General features: G+C 35.3%; 1 protein-coding gene across 7 annotated transcripts in view; it reads right to left on the reverse strand.

Moving 5' to 3' along the window:
- The window catches only part of Itpr (Inositol 1,4,5,-trisphosphate receptor), a 136,804-nt gene that overhangs the window by 14,235 nt on the left and 105,912 nt on the right, over positions 1 to 16,657 (reverse strand). For 4 of the 7 annotated variants that reach the window (XM_076131179.1, XM_076131177.1, XM_076131178.1 and 1 more), the window contains 17 exons: positions 16,400 to 16,520; positions 15,679 to 15,821; positions 13,787 to 13,977; positions 11,840 to 11,951; positions 11,411 to 11,519; positions 8,264 to 8,290; positions 6,995 to 7,135; positions 6,633 to 6,724; positions 6,227 to 6,365; positions 5,817 to 5,933; positions 5,299 to 5,438; positions 4,789 to 4,969; positions 4,116 to 4,345; positions 3,131 to 3,229; positions 2,651 to 2,788; positions 1,732 to 1,924; positions 112 to 234 (listed from right to left, as the gene is read on the reverse strand). In XM_076131179.1, coding sequence (XP_075987294.1) covers positions 112 to 234; positions 1,732 to 1,924; positions 2,651 to 2,788; positions 3,131 to 3,229; positions 4,116 to 4,345; positions 4,789 to 4,969; positions 5,299 to 5,438; positions 5,817 to 5,933; positions 6,227 to 6,365; positions 6,633 to 6,724; positions 6,995 to 7,135; positions 8,264 to 8,290; positions 11,411 to 11,519; positions 11,840 to 11,951; positions 13,787 to 13,977; positions 15,679 to 15,821; positions 16,400 to 16,520 — 2,296 coding nt within the window. The remainder of the gene's footprint in view (positions 1 to 111; positions 235 to 1,731; positions 1,925 to 2,650; positions 2,789 to 3,130; positions 3,230 to 4,115; positions 4,346 to 4,788; positions 4,970 to 5,298; positions 5,439 to 5,816; positions 5,934 to 6,226; positions 6,366 to 6,632; positions 6,725 to 6,994; positions 7,136 to 8,263; positions 8,291 to 11,410; positions 11,520 to 11,839; positions 11,952 to 13,786; positions 13,978 to 15,678; positions 15,822 to 16,399; positions 16,521 to 16,657) is intronic. The other 3 variants (XM_076131180.1, XM_076131176.1, XM_076131175.1) reach the window with 2 other exon arrangements.

Raw genomic sequence — 16,657 nt, forward strand, 5'->3', positions numbered from 1 at the left:
AATTCCATCTGTTAATTTATCTTATAGACATTTAGAAATGGTGAAAAGGGGCCTTAATTTATCAAACTAATACTTAAATTCACTACATTCTATTACTACATAGATACTTACTCGGATTCTCGTCTTGGAATGGATAGAAGAAAGCCACAATAATGTTGATTAGAACAGCGAAGTTGAACAGTATGTTGCTCCACAGAGACATGTAGGACGACACCCAGAAAAGAAGACGTTGCCCTGCGAACAACGCACTCATGTAACATAGAACAACATGTTACATGTTTGTACATGTTGAGGAAATTTAGTGTGCTTTGATGTTGTTGTAGCTGTTTATACGATCTATCTGTTGTAAGATACAAATAAAATAGACTTTCCCTCTTATTCATAAAAATATAGGATGTTATGAAAGGCTTATAAAGTGTTTTGTTTCTTTCACTGCTTAGCGAAATGAAAAAGAAAAAACATGTTATAGTAGCTTTTTAACTAAAAATAAGTTTATAGTGTGTTTATGGATAACAGGGTTAGCCTTTTAACAGTAGTTAAAATGAACTATAAAGTAGTTGATTCGACTGAAATAATATAACGAGAATGGCATAAATATATAGACCCTTTATTCAAGGTATTTCTCACGGTAAATCTTTAGTTCAAAGTTGCGCCGAATTTGTGCCAGTGTTTATAGCAATATTGTACAAAAAATGTTGGCTAGAGTAGGTTTTGTGATCTATACGTACGAGTAAATGTAGAAACGCAGAAAATGTAAAGTTTACGTATACCTATTTAAATAGTATTTCCCTATCAGATAAAGAGTTCATTTAGAAAACGATTCATTTTAAGATCTACCTCACAATTTCTTCTGACACTATCATGCATAATAATATATTTTCGCGCAGAATATGTTCTATAATATTAAGATTTTCCCAAAAGGATTGTCAACATTACGTCGACATCACCATCAAAGGTCAAGGGGTCACGTAGGGTACACCTGGGGCGTGGCTCTAAGGGTTGTTGTCCAAGGGAGGGGCCACAACCACGACATCGAGTGGTGCAGTACATCACAAACTTACTGCTATCATAGATCCTTTGCGCTATGGTGGTGATTATGGCTAACCCTCCCTTGGAGTACTCTAAATCCTTGAAGACACTGCGGTGCACTGGAAATAGTCAATTGTTTATAGTTTTGCACGGGGGATATATCGCAAGAGCTTTTAATACCTTCTTTTGGAAGTAATATTGTGACATATTTGGTTAGAGTCGTAATTGATAGACTTGTTCGTATGTATCCTACTATAATATGGCGTCAGGTAAGGCTGTATAGAAGTGGTGTTGGTGTAAAGTAAGTGAACAAAGTGCTCTCTTATAAAAAAGAACACGATTTTCTACCCTCCTCTAATTTGGTATCGAGTGTTTGACATTTAATATAGCTTTGCTAAATTCCTTGGCATACGCAAGCGGCACCAATCAAGTTTTCATATAAAAATCTTGATAGTTAACCTATTGAGTTTACACAGAAGGTTACCATTTTCAATAATTATTGAAGAGAGGCCGGAAAAAGAAAGTGATGAATCAAAAATAGTAAATGTCTATCGGAGATCCTATATCTATTGGAGACTCCTTATCTCTAGTAGGTACTTAGTTTAAACGTCGAATACTCCATACAAACACAATAATACCCAGTTTTAAACAATAACAAAAGTATAAGTAACAAAGACATCGTAAACGGTGTTCGTTCCTTACCTCTCAATTTCTTCTGCCACTTCATCTCATGGAACAGGTTGTCGAGTCTGTTGAAGAAGTCGGCGACCTTGCTGCCCTGGTCGTCGCGCTCGGCGCTCTGCAGCACGCGGTGCTTACTGTCCGCCGGCAGGTACTCGCAGATCTCCGGGATAGGGAACACTATCTGTTCCATACTCCGGTCTGTGCGAACTATCTGTTAAAACCAACAGATTATGGTGTAAAAAGTAGTGTATTGAGATTCGATCCGTGACTTGAGGTGATTCATTAATTCGTCGTATGGTTAATAGTTAACCCAGTGTCAAAGTGCCTCCGTGGCGCAGTGGTTTAGGTCGCCACGCCGATACCACTGCATCGGGAGGTCGTGGGTTCGATTCCCACACGGAGCAATTATTTGTGCGATCCACAAATAATTGTTTCGGGTCTGGTTGTGCTTTGTGTCCGTTGTTTGTATGTTTGTAAAAGTCCCCGCGACACAAGAGCAATTCTTAGTGCGGGAGTTGTCTTTCAAAAAAATAAAAATAAAATAAAATAAAAAGTTGTTCAAGCCGCTCAAAGATTGACATGGTTTAACGACTGTAATCTTGTTGACAAAAACCGGGACCGACATCTTACGTGTCCTCTCAAGTATTGAGACGCTTAGTTTAAATACCATTTTAATGAAACTAGCCAAGAGCGCCTCTGAGGTGAGCTAAGCTGAAATGGAGGTAGCGCACCCTGGCCGCTTTATGTTGACCCAAGAAGCACCTTAGGTTAGGTTTTTAGCTTCTAGCCGGCAGAAGAGAGTTTCCGTCAGGGAGGGCAGTAATGCATTTATTGATCCAAAAATAGTTGGGTGAGCTGAGGGCCGGTGAGGCGAGGCGTAATGAGTAATGAGAATATGAGGTGAGGTGAAGCCAGGTGGGGTGGTGTGGTGTGCTACCTCGATCTGCGCGGTGTGAGTACGGTAGTAGCGCAGCGCGTCGGCGTTGTTGCCGTGCGGCGACGCGCGCACCAGCGCCGCCAGCTCCTTGTTGTGCGCCGCCAGCTGGTGGCACAGGATGTAGATGTTGTGCCCCACCTGCGACACACACCCCGCTGTTATACTAGCGTCCCATATTTACATTCCACAGTTGCTAAACTGGAGGTCGAAGCCAGTGAATTTAGCCAAAAAATTGGGAGCCAAAAACGGTATCGTGACTGAAAACTATACTCAATTTTGTGAAGAAGATATTGCTTTATGTGAATTTTCAATTTATTCAAAATTAATAGGAGTACAATGCTCAACTTACGTCTTATATAAATACACAAACAAATAAACATAAATTTAAGTATAATTGTTCTTATTGCTATGATCGTAATTAATATCAAATAATGTCAATAAATACATAAAAATAACACTAAAAGTGTGTGGAGTGGGTACCTCCTTAGGAGACACGCCCTGTACGATGGCGTCGTCCTCCGAGTCGGAGTCGGCGTCCATGGCGTGCTCCTGGTGGTACGCGGAACACGCAACATCTACCTGTAACACAACAACAAGTTACCATCACCCTTATAGAGGACTTTGTGAACGGACATTTTCTTCACACGTACAGGAAATAAATTGAAGGTGTTATGATAATAAAATTAAACGTACATATTTACTGGTAAAAAACACAAAAGAATTTAAATTCATCCAAACAATCGAACGCTGGTGTTGGTGTATTTGTATTAAGAAAACAAAACACAATCTGAATGGATATTTTAAAACAATTAATAGAAAAGATAGAAATGTCAGTATCATGGTGTGACATTCTGCGGAATTCATTCACCAATTTATAATTTTACCTTGTTAATTAGGAAAAACGTCACTAGATAAATATTTTTAGGAACTTTAATAAAATCAGTCCGACACGACAAAAAAGAGAGTATAAATTCTGTTAAACGGAGTGTTTGGAAAAAACGCTATTTTTTTTGAAAAATTTTTAGACAAAATGCATTTAAAAGGGGTCACACAAAAACTCTCAAAATGCACCAAGTTTCACACAATTCACAATATTTTGAATGGGGTTTTATTATTAACAGTTTTAACCTCTGGAATGACCGTTTGCTGACAAATTAAGATGATATTTATCTGTAATAAAATGTTATAAGAAATCCATTATTTCTTGAAAAAATATCTTCGAAAAAGTATTGACATATTCTTAAAATGGTCTTTGAATCCCTTCGGATTTAATGAACTCCTCCAAAATTTTCTTTCATATCTCCTTCAAAACGACCTTTTGAAATTAAATTATTTCTTAAAAGTCAGTTCAAACAATTTTAATCTACAATTACGATATGTGGCGTCGATAGCAAAAATAACATTGTCAAAATTACATCCCATACATAAAATTGGGATCATTTGATATATTACAAAGTTTCCTTACCAGCTGCTTAGGATTCATATTATAAAGGATCCTCTCGGCGTTATTCTCGGAGTCGTTCCTGGACTCCATGATGGCCAGCAGAAGCTTGGAGGCATTGTTCTTCAGCTCTAACACGAGGTCCATGCGTGTCTTGCCGAGCGGGTTGATGTCGTTCAGTATCAGTGCTGTTATTATGTCCAAGCCGTTGCTCTCGTGAGTCGCTATGCAGTTTTGGTTTTCATGGCAGGGGCCTAAGGAAAAATATTGTTAGAACTTTTCTTGGTTTAATGTAGTTAGGTGATTTGGAAGGAAGGGGGATGAATTTGTCCAGCAGTGGGACACTTAATCAGGCTAAGAAAATAATGTAGTATTTGTTCCTGGGTACAACAGGTGTGGTTATCTAAGAATAATCCACGAGATTTAGTGTTCAAAGATGAGTTAACGTACATTTTTACAGGTGTTCACGAGGCATGGTCGTACTTCATCGAACGTATACGCGTATACGGATTTATGATAATATGTTATACGTTAAATGAATTCACTAACAGACCAGAAGTTGAGTTCCGTTAATAAACAATTATATTTCGTTGTTTATTGTAAATCAAAATCCGTGCTAATTAATTTCCGTTTCTTTTTATTTCTAGTTAATATTATAAAAAAATAAATTAAATGTTTCTAGTGATTGGAAGAGAACCTTGGCAATACTCGGTGAGCGTCTCCAGCGTCTGGTTGATGAGCGCCACGTTCCCTTCATTGATGTACAGGCCCAGGAGCCCCAGGCCTCCCGTGGTGGACCCGCAGATACAGTCCAGGAACATGAGCGTCTCTGACACCAGGTTGTAGTTCGATTTGTTGTTTTGGTTGCGGAGGAGATTCTGACAAAAGAAATTATATTTTTAAAATGATCTTTTCATATTTATATTGTTTGAAATACAGAAAGAATTATACGGAATTAAAATATCAAGACAACATGAAGTTACAATAATCTTAAGCATTTTACACCGTTATAGCTTGAAAAAATGTTGACTATAATAACTTATTTCTAAGCCTGTTTTTTAGATAAAGACAATCTCTGAATAAGTGAAGATTGAAGCCACATTTCAGTCTAAGTAATGATTTAAACAAAATTTTCAGTAGGAATTTTGTACTGATTATGTTTTTTTAATATTACTGTTTATATTTAATAAAGAGATGCTTTGTTTACCTGTAAGTCGGGGTTGTGGTTCTCACAGAGCAATTGTAAGAACCTCAGTATGGGCTTCATGATGGCCACCTTAGGAGGCAGCACGTCCGAGTTGCCTGGCTCTTTCTTTTCTGCCATTATTTCTTCTAGAGCAGTTGTACCTGTATAAAAAATAGAAGATGACACATGAGAATAATAGAGCGGCAAAAACGACCTCTTATTGAATCGCTAACAGAATGTTTTATTTGAAAAATAATGAAATGAACACGAAAGTATTTTTTTTTTTACCGTGAACGTCTCTTCCCAAACGAGGGGAAGGGGTTAGACTATGAGTCCACCAAGCTGGCCAAGTGCGGGTTGGGGACTTAAAGTATTGCAAATCTGAAATCGTGTTTCAGGTCTTTGTGATAAGAGTGGTTATAAAATATTATTCAAAAGATTGGCAGTTTTTATTACCCCAAGGAATCGTCTTTCTCACCGATATCGCGGGTAATTTGTTATATGGTAACTTAATAGTGGTGTAATGGTGGTATACGTACCATGTGACATGGTGTGTATGTCGGAGTACGCGTGCACAGCTGATCCGCACGCGCTCGTCACCTCGTCGTCCATCTCCTCGCCCACCACCAGTGGACCCGGAGATGATTTAGTGCCGCCTGCAATTAATAATTGATATTGAAATGGATCTCACTTTAATATTTATAGGTATAAAGTGGAGTAAAAGCCTGTTTTGTTTTTTTAATTATTGTTATTCTGTTGTGTTCATGATAGATCAGTTTTTGTAAATAAATATTGTGGGAAGTTAGCAATCATACAAATTACGATCAACTGGACTTAAATCAGCTTCATCTTCTTCAAAAGAAGTTCACCAAGTCTCTTGACTTGTCTAATAAAATAACAATAGTCATATAAAACAAGACGGTTTCTCATTGATGGTTTAGTTTCATACCAGCTTCGGAGTCAGAGCTCGGCGCCTTCGTCTTCTCAGAATAGCTGGAGCGCTGCTTGTCCGAGCTGGCGGCGGCCGTGCTGCTGGCCGCCAGCGAGCGGATCTCTTGCTGTGCCTCGCGCATTTTGTCGTAGAATACCTGCACGAGATTATGAATATTAGACCACACGATTTATCAGTACTGCTTTCAATATTCGCAATAAAAAACCAACAGAAACTGCAGTGCAAAGGATCTTATTTGCGCTTGAAAAGTCGTAAGGTCGAATAGCACGCTTTGTGACCTCCCAATTACGAACTTAGCTAGAAAGCTCAACTTTGTTGTTCGCGAGTGAATGTTGTGTAAACTTGTGTGCAACAAAATAATCGAGTTTCATAACCCTAGTAATGTAATCAAAGTCATGTGTACCTTTAGGAATGCTTGTGATATTTCTCCATTTTGTAGTTTCGTAAATATGCTGTGTTGTATTATTGGGTTACCGCCTTCAAGGAGAGCAATACCTGTACACAAAATAACAACATTAGATCATGAATATTATAAGAATATTGTGACTGGTTCGACTTTTACGCTAATTGTACTTGTTTTATGTCTAGTTTAAATGTACTATGTAACTAGTTAAAGAGATTATTACGATTGTTCTTAGGTTTAAGTACTACAAAATTACAATATGATGACGAACCATCTAAAAATACGTCAACATTTTCCAATACCAACCGTCAAAATCAAATCTCTTAGAATGTAAACATAATAAATAGTTTAAAAAATCTTACCAAGTTGTATCGCCTCCAAGAAGATAGCCTGCCTATTGGTGCTCTTAATCACCAAGTCTACCACCAGGTCGGAGGCGCCTTCCTTGTCCAGGTGCGCCTGGACCTGCGCCAGGGTCTGCCCCGTGCGGAGCAGCACCTTGGCTGCACATCACCAGGCAATTGAGTGAGGGGGACGGAAGATGTTGTGGTGTTAGTGAAGAAGTTAAGAAGCAAGTGTTGAAAAGAAAAAGGGAGGTAGATATGTCTAGGTTTTAATTAATCATTTGGATTATATTGCCATTTTATTTTAATCACATTTAGTTTTCATATTATTAAAACTGTTTTTTTTTTATTTATTTATTGAAAGGTAGTTTCGATTGCATAAGTAGTGCTGCAAATATTATTTGTTTGCTGCTAAGTGCTATTTTAAAACAGCGTGACGAAAATTCGGACTCGAACCAGCTAAGTGATAAGTGATAGTAATATAAATATATTGTACGTGTTTCTATTCAATGCAGAAATTGTGAATTATAGTGCTGTTTGAAAAACAACATTCACTATGTGCTCGTATCAAAACTTTCCAATTTAATCAACGTCTTTGGTCTTTTGTACAAAAACTGTGCCCATTGAAACCTGTGATAGTATTAAAACAATATTTTAGGTATGGGATAGCGAAAAAGCGTATAAATTAGGTGATTAGGTGGGTCAAAGATCATAGCAGCAGAAGCTGGGGTTATAAATAATAAATAAATCGGTGTACACTACTAATTGTTTCTGGATATAAACAATTTTATCTATATTGTATGTGTAAAGTGGAATACTTGCACTAACATTGAATTGAAGCCCCGTTGAGTTGTCCCAAGAAGGAACGATAGATATATTTTGTCCCACTTGTCGCGTCACGGGACTATTGAGATAGACCATATTTTTTTTGGATTGAATTGCCGTAATAAAATTACCTCAATGGAACTCAAAATGATTCATAAAATATATTTAATGACCATTTTAAATGAGATGGTTCTTTGAACAGTAGTCTTATTTATGGAAAACTCACGCTAGCTAGAAATTATTTTAATATGGAACTGAGATTTTTATTTTACCTATTTTTCTTACAATTTAGAATGAGGCTGTAGTCAAATGGAAATAGAGCATATTCTACAGTATTTATAAACAGAAGTTTTAGTATTCCACTAAACACACACAGGGAGTAGAGTGCAACACATAAAACAGTAGTGTTATCAGTGCGTGTACTGTAGTACCGTCAGTACATTGCCTGTACCATGGACCCACCTGTCTTCAGCTGATGCGGATGGCATTCTGCTCGCATGCGGTGAGTGACATAAAGAAAACACGCTACACTAACATGACTATCATTTAGAAAGGTGCCTCTGATATCTCAATATATAACTGACTACCTGAATGAATCCCTAATACTATAATATGGCACAAAAGAGCAGCTATCAGATCTTATGTACTTTAATTTCACGTTTTTGATCTCACGGTGAAATTTTCAACATTTTGCCAGACATTTACTCAAGTTCCTAAAGTCAATTAATTATGTACTTATATTAATTAATAATGTTATTTGTTATGAGAAGGAGAAGACAGAGGCACCTTTATTTATCTATAGAACAGTATAGAACCTTCTAAACCTATATTAGTTAGCTAAAAGATTTTCAAGTATTTTATTGAGTTTCTCAGATTTTTCAAAAAGGAAAGCATGTTTTCAATTAAACCAGCTGTACGATTTTAAACTTTATTCGTAGGCGTAATAATATAGCCTATTACGGCTATTAACAAATACAATAAAAATACTCAGGATTCAATTTTTTTTGCTGTTTGATATGTACTTTCCATTATGAAAAATCTATTTTTATTATCTAATTGGCGAAATATATCTCAGTGCTTACAGCTACCGCTAGTGTGCAAGCTATTTCCTCGGAATATCTGTTAAATAGCACAAAAGTAAATATTGTATGGAAACCAAGCTCATTAGGTCGAGACGCATCGCATGCATCTGCTGATTTAAACGCTAATATCTCGAGCTCTATATGGCCAATGAAGAAAAAAAATCATAAATTTTAGACAACAAACGTTCTTGACGTTATAATTTGTGAATTGAATAGAAATAAATATTAGTTGATGTAAGCTTTGGTTCCGTACAATATTCACTTTAATTTTCTTTTATTCCTTCTTTTTATTTGAAACCTTTGTAAGTACAATTATCTGAGCAATTTTGATAAATGCACTTTGTGATATTCAACATATCGTAGTGTCTCGTGTATGTGTATACATCATATAAATAATAAAAAATATATAATGTATTGTAATCAAAATTGCCCAGATATTCAAAGTAAACTTTTATTCAGTTTTATCTTCAGTTATTATGATCTTAGTACCATAAACCTCTATAAGTAATAGTTAAATTAAGATATTAATCGAGCGAAGAGATTTAAGAACTAAAAAATATTAAAAGAGCGATTTTTCGTTTTATTGTATACGTTATTTAAATGTTGTTTTCAATAAATAAAAGACTGTATCCGAGAATTAAATGGGAAAATAAATATTCTGAACTCAATCACATTACTGAGGAAAACTTCAGAAATGCTGAAATGCAGAGCTTGTAACTCAACACTCGATTAAGCCTGAACCAGTTGTTTCATCAATGTTTAATCTTTCGCCCGAATCCCCTGTAAGTACCTAAATTATTATATTTAGACCTAAAGCCCCGTTACTTTACAGACCTATTTCAATAACATACCTCCAGATAAGGATAAACCCTTCATAATATAAATAACAGATATGACTAACTAACCAAATAACCGTATAAATAGCGGGCTTTGTCTAGCAACCACACGATCGAGTTTAAAGAAATAGCCATTTTAATATTAGGTCGGGGAAAAAGCCTTTTCGCATTATAGTATATACACTAGTCCCAAAAATTAAGGGATATAAAAAAAGAATCCAAATTTTTGGGTGATTTTCAACAAGCTGTAACTCCAAAGAAAATGGTCGTACAGAAAAAATAAAAAAAACGAATTATAGCTCCAAGTGTCTAGTTTTTAGATATGACCATGAAATTTTTTTGTCATGGCCAGGTCTGGAGAAATCCTACGAAAACTACCAAAAAAAAAAATTTCCAAATTTTTCCCTCCTAAAAAAAGGTCCACGGGCTTCAAAAATTTTTTTTTGATTCTTTCGTTCTAAAGTTCTTTTAGAAAATTTAATCCTCTTTAATTTGCCGTATTCAAAAAGCCTGTACGACGATTTGCCACGGAGTTATTTGCTTTTTAATCGAAAAAATAGAGATATTAGAGAGAAAAAAAAAAATTATTAAAAAAATTAATAAAAATCACAAATTGCTCACAATGGTGATTTTTTGCAACAACAAAGAATTTGAAGCTTCGGGGCACAATGAAAAAAAAATCGCAGCGCTTTGAATTTTTGAGGGATTTTAGGGGACACTGAGGTTGAAAAATTACCGACGATATCCTTCGTTCATCCATTTTATCCAAAGATATACCAAGTTATCCTTAATTTCGCGAATTTTTGTCTTTTTTTCAGTCCGAGGTTTCAATTCAAAAAAAAATTTTTTCCTAGAAGATGTTTACATTTTCTTATAGAGAATATTGTGCAGTTTTCAAAACCTTCCTTTGATTTCCTGTACGATCATTATTTCCGGAGTTATTGAATATCAAAGTCAAAAATAACTTTTTTGCTTTGATTGACGATAACTCCGTGGCAAATCGTCGTACAGGCTTTTTGAATACGGCAAATTAAAGAGGATTAAATTTTCTAAAAGAACTTAAGAACGAAAGAATAAAAAAAAAATTTTTGAAGCCCGTGGACCTTTTTTTAGGAGGGAAAAATTTGGAAAAAATTTTTTTTGGTAGTTTTCGTAGGATTTCTCCAGACCTGGCCATGACAAAAAAATTTCATGGTCATATCTAAAAACTAGACACTTGGAACTGCAATTTGTTTTTTTTAATTTTTCTGTACGACCATTTTCTTTGGAGTTACAGCTTGTTGAAAATCACCCAAAAATTTGGATTCTTTTTTTATATCCCTTAATTTTTGGGACTAGTTTATGAACTTGTAATAAAATATTTTCTCTACACAAAAAAGCTCGTTATTTGGGTACCTCACAAGCTCACTGAAAGAAACCTAATGAACCGTGTACTCATTTGTGATTCTTGAAGCCAAAGAGATTTTATTACAAGTTCATACATACGATAATGCGAAAAGACTTTTTCCCCGACTTAATATAATTGTAGTATATATTCAACTATCTTTGATTGCAGCAATTGAAATCTAAGTTAACTCTTGCAAAAAAAATCTGGTTTTAAAGGCCCTATCCTTACCTGTAGGTACATTATTGAAACCAGACGTATAAATACGTGCGTGTACGTATACGTATACGTGTATAGTGGTACTTACCGCCAGGTCCGTGAGTGACGGCGACGGAAGACGGTGGTAACTGGATCTTGGGCTCAGACTTGCGGTTTATGAAGTATTGTGATAGTAGCTTGCTGCGGAGTTGGTTGCCCTGAGATGATGATCAGAATAGATTTTAACAGAATCGAGTATTATCGATAACCGATTGAGCTTTAATTAAGGCAATCTTATTTTGTCCCTGAGGCTATTTTGTTGAGACTGTGTATTTTTTTATTCTTCGGGAAACAAATAGCTTATAAATATGAAAAAAATAGGTTAATAATAATAAATAAGTTATATAGAGATTCTTAACAAAAAACCTGTCATTTCCCCAATATTAATAAAATAACCCACAACTTTATGATCAGTAGTTTCAATAGCGAGAGGTTAGTGAAGATTTTTTATCTCTATACAAGAGCTGTTTTTATTTACCTTCTCGCCATATTCGGGATCTACCGCCATCATTTCTCGAAGAGTGCGTAGAACTTTAACGCATAGCTTCTCTTCCTTTTCTTCTAAAAGTTTTTCAGTGTGACGAATTAGTCTACAAACAAAAGTTATAACTTAGTACACACAACTGTAAAGAATAAATAATATAATATTCATCATACTCTTCAAACATCACGTGTTCTTCTCCAAAGAAATAAGCACTAGAATGACGCAAAAAGATTATTTCGGACCAAATTCAGTGCTCCTGTTGGGAATTTGTAAACAAAACAATGCCTGACTCGGGAATCAAACCTACGACATCGTAAGAATAATCACATGGCAAACAAGGAAATTTTGTGAGTATGTTATTTCATATTTAACCTTTTCACCGCCACGGACGTTAAGAGACGTAAAATTGAAAATCGCTCACGACGCCATCGACGTGATAGCACGTCAAAAATATCACTTTTTTATAGTTCAAAATAAACATACAACAATACGTTTCAAGTGTTTTCTTTCTCCTGTTATTATTACCTAAACATATTTATTACATTATTACACAAAGACATATAATAATTAGACAGTTGTACCTGAAAAAAAAACAAAGTAAATCATCATGCAAAATGTATAAATTTAGCCCGCAAATCCACGCCACAGACGTGAAGACGCGTCAACTAGTGATGTGCAAGGAAAAGGACTACAATCTAAACACTTTATGCAATATTTCGAAAACAAATTGAAATACTTCACTCCTTTCTGAAAAAAAAATTTTTTGTCTGATATGTTTTAAATTAGATTCAATACAAACCTAAATATGTAATAAAACTACCATATCTAGTGATAAACTCATGACTAAATAAGTGCAAATCGATCATTTTGTGGCAACTCTCGCGCATCTCTATTAGCGGAATCCCTTACAGTGCTTCGTACGCCACTGACGGAATCAGACGGCGCGCTCTGACGTCACCCGCGCTGCTGGACACTCGTAGTGTTGTTGCAATACGTTATTAATAATAGGTACATAAATTCTTGTGTATAATAAATTTTTCGTACACCATCTGCGCCACAAAAATGTCTTCAAGTCAAATGACGACAGAAGAGCTGTTGAGAGTGTTAGAAGGTGTAGAAGATGATGTTACATATTCTGAAGCAGAATCTTTAAGGAGTGACGATTTAGAGGTAAGTTATTGTTTGAATACATTAAACAAACAATAAAGGTATTATTAATGTTGTAGGACTAACAAAAAAACACAGTTATCATGCCAATACGTACTATCTATGTTTATTGTACCTTTTAGGTATAGTTACTACTTTTGTCGTTATTCAATATTAGAAATATGTTATCACTACATAGTATATTTGTATGCTTAAATCTTTAAAACTACGCAACAGATATTGATGCGTTTTTTTAATAGATAGAATGATTAAAAAGGAATGTTTTATGTATAATATTACATTCAAGAAATAGTGGAGAAATATTGTTATTAAATACCCGTGCTAAGCAGGAGCGGGTCACACTGGTACATCTCTAATATAAGGCGGCAAAATTTGAAATCGCAGCGCTGACCACGCCAGTGGCGTTTCTCAACGTCAAAAGGTGTCGTCACAACTGGGATTAGTGCTGTGACTTTTTGAATAAAATATTTGAATTAAGTACTTTTTTTATGCAAATTGTTCGTGTATATCATTGTTATTTTTGGGTAATGAGTACTGAGTAGTGTAAAGTTGACACATGGGAGAAATTCAATAAAATTTTGTGGTACTTTTATGCAATTTTTACTCATAATATAAGAACACGTAAAATTAATCGAAGTTTTATCGATATACACTTTTCCCGTGACTATTATTTTGTAGGTATAAACGAAGGAATTTATTGCTTGGCGTGGGGAACACCGATTTTCAATATTACTCTGGCGGTGAAAAGGTTAAAAATTATGGCTAAAACCTTACCTAGATATAAATATCCCGCTAGTATCAGACTGCGTGATCTCCCCGGGACTAGTGAACAATAGATGTGGCTTGTACAATATATCTACTAGCAGCGACTGTTCCGCTTGTAGCAGCGGGCGTAGTTGCTCTTCCAGTAGCGCTACGATCTCTTGTAAACCTTCCATTACTGATCTGTCGTTTTGGAAGTTGGCCTGGGAGAAAATAGGGTGAAATTAATGGTGTTTTAAAAGATTTTGTGTTTCTTTGTTACATATAAAGCGACACTTAAAATCCAATCAGATATATCAAAAACATTGAACATTGATAATAATTTTAACAAATATTAAGAACATATTAATTCAACTTCATAGTATAAGTAATTAAAAAATCACAGATATTTCGAGCTTGGGATTGAGAGGGGTTAAAAATAAGTACTTTGGCATTTAGAGCTTACATTGCCAATTGAACACCACAAATATTAACAAGCCAAGCTTACATCTTGTAGCCGATTATTGTCTGAATGCTTAAGACGAAACTATATGGCTGGTTATGTGCACTTTGCAAACAAACATGAAACATAGTTTCAGTGGTAGTCGAACCCGCTAAGTGAATGTGATTTTTATTATAAAAAGTGCTTTTCGTGAGTGAGTGGAGACGCGCCATGTAGTATAGTCTTAATTGAACGCTCAAGCTTGGTCTCAAAACACTTATAAAATCTTCTGTTTCGAATAATATGAACATATGCATAATCTGTGCTAATTTCGTCCAAATATTATGTTTTTCAAGCTAAAGGGGATTTAAGTGATTTGCAAACGTATTGGGTACGCATATTTTTGTACAATTATAAAAGCAATGCGTGACAATCGGGATCTGGGGAATACATTTTCTTAACATTGCCAAAAGAGTAATTATAGAACTGAAACTGAAACTTTTCATCGTCAGATATTCGAAGAAAAATTTATGACATTACTGACAAATTTCAACCAATTACATGACAAAAATGTAAAATTATTCATCGAATAAGGAAAATCAGTCCCTGAGGCTGCCTGTCTTTTGACGCGGAGAAACATTAATCAATTTGGTGCACTCCTATTGATATTACTTAGTTTCTTAGTACCGTAACCTCGCTTCTCGTCAATGGGCAGGCAGCCTGGTAAACAACTTATGCAGCTAAGCGTGAGAGCATACAAAATTACTTTCTTATTTATGAAACTGTACAATGAACTCATAGCATAGTGTAAATAAAATACAGAAACAATACATACAGAGTCATCGAGAACCTCATCGAGACCTTCCTCGATAAAGTCCTCCTCCTTCAAGTCAGTTAAAAATAAAATACAAATGTTTTATTTGAAGAATAAAGAGTTAGTAGACATAATGTGTGTTTTTTAGAAGCTACTCGTTATTTTTAGGGTGTAACGCAGACGACTAAGACCGTGATGGCTTCGTACTATAAATATAGGATCGGATAGCTTATCCGATAGATAAAGTGACACAAACGTGTCAAAAATGTACCTGATAACCTATCCGATATTCATTCAAAAGTGGTCAAACAAGACTTAGCCAATCTTATTAGTCGACAACATTTAGTGAAACAGGATCTTTTAATTTTTGTTTATTCAATTATCAAAATAAGATTTTCTAACAATATATTTGAAATCTTGATTTGGAAGAAGATGTTGTCTCAAAATAAATATGCTAGCTTAACATCTTTACTACACATCGGAGAGAATTCACGTCATATTCCTTATATCTCATATGACTTAGCACTGCTAAGCTATACTTTGTGCTATATAAAAATCTGTGTACAATTATGACCAATCAATTTATATGCCGTCTGCGTTACCACCATATAACCTAGATTATATAACGTCAGATTATTTAATGAGTGGTAAGGCAAGTATTCATTTTACCTGTGAAGCCATCTTCTCAAGCTTGGAAGTCTTGGAGGCGAGCAGCCACTTGCTAGTCTGTCGAGAGAGAGCCGCAGCCTTGTCGAACACTGTCTGAATCTTCGCCTCCAGTTCTAATGGGATGGCTATGCTTCTAGATTTGGCTGGATAACAGAATATTCGGTTATAAGTTTTTTATATGTGCATATAAATCATCGACACATAAATCGTATTTAAAATATTATGAAAGTACACGATTTCAGTCGTAAGTCGCTTTTTATTTGCCTTTTTTTCTGACTCTTCTCGTTACCAAATAGGTAGGTATAATAAATTCTTTGTAACTTCATTGAGGGTTCAATGAACTCGAGGTGTCTTTCTACTTCTGGACAGAATCTTAGCAAATTTATGTAAATCGGTGAGGAAATACAGTTTGAAAGGTGATAGCATATTGTAAGTAGATTGTACGCGGTTTTAATGTGAATCTGGAACTAATTAAGTAGACTTTGGCAGACTATTATTTTTCATACAAAGTGCAATCTCTTCAGTAGTAGGACAGCCATAAGATCAAAAGCTATAATAATTAAATGGTCATAAGTTATTAACGATTTTAAACTGTCGCGACTTGTACTGTTGTACACATAACATGAACAAATAAGGTATTCTAACCTTTAATTTTCAATCGCAATAAAGATTCGTTACATTATAATATTACGTGGTCATAAGTTACTTTAACTGTACTTACCAACATCGCTGAGAGTGCGTATACACTTCTCCACGTTGAGTTTCTGCGGCGGCGTTAGCCACGGACACTGGTAGATGCTGAACGTAGTTTGTAACAGTTTCACGAATATCGACTGCCGAGTCTGCAAGAACAATAAATAGTTAACTTTAGTACCCCCAGAAATAACATCATAAATACCTGGCTAGACAAAGTCTGCATATATTAAGCAGAAAAAGATTATAAACACCTAAAAAATATTGATCCGAAGTAAAGACAATT

Source organism: Anticarsia gemmatalis, chromosome 25 (assembly GCF_050436995.1).
Source record: "Anticarsia gemmatalis isolate Benzon Research Colony breed Stoneville strain chromosome 25, ilAntGemm2 primary, whole genome shotgun sequence".
In the NCBI taxonomy this organism is placed as follows: domain Eukaryota; kingdom Metazoa; phylum Arthropoda; class Insecta; order Lepidoptera; family Erebidae; genus Anticarsia; species Anticarsia gemmatalis.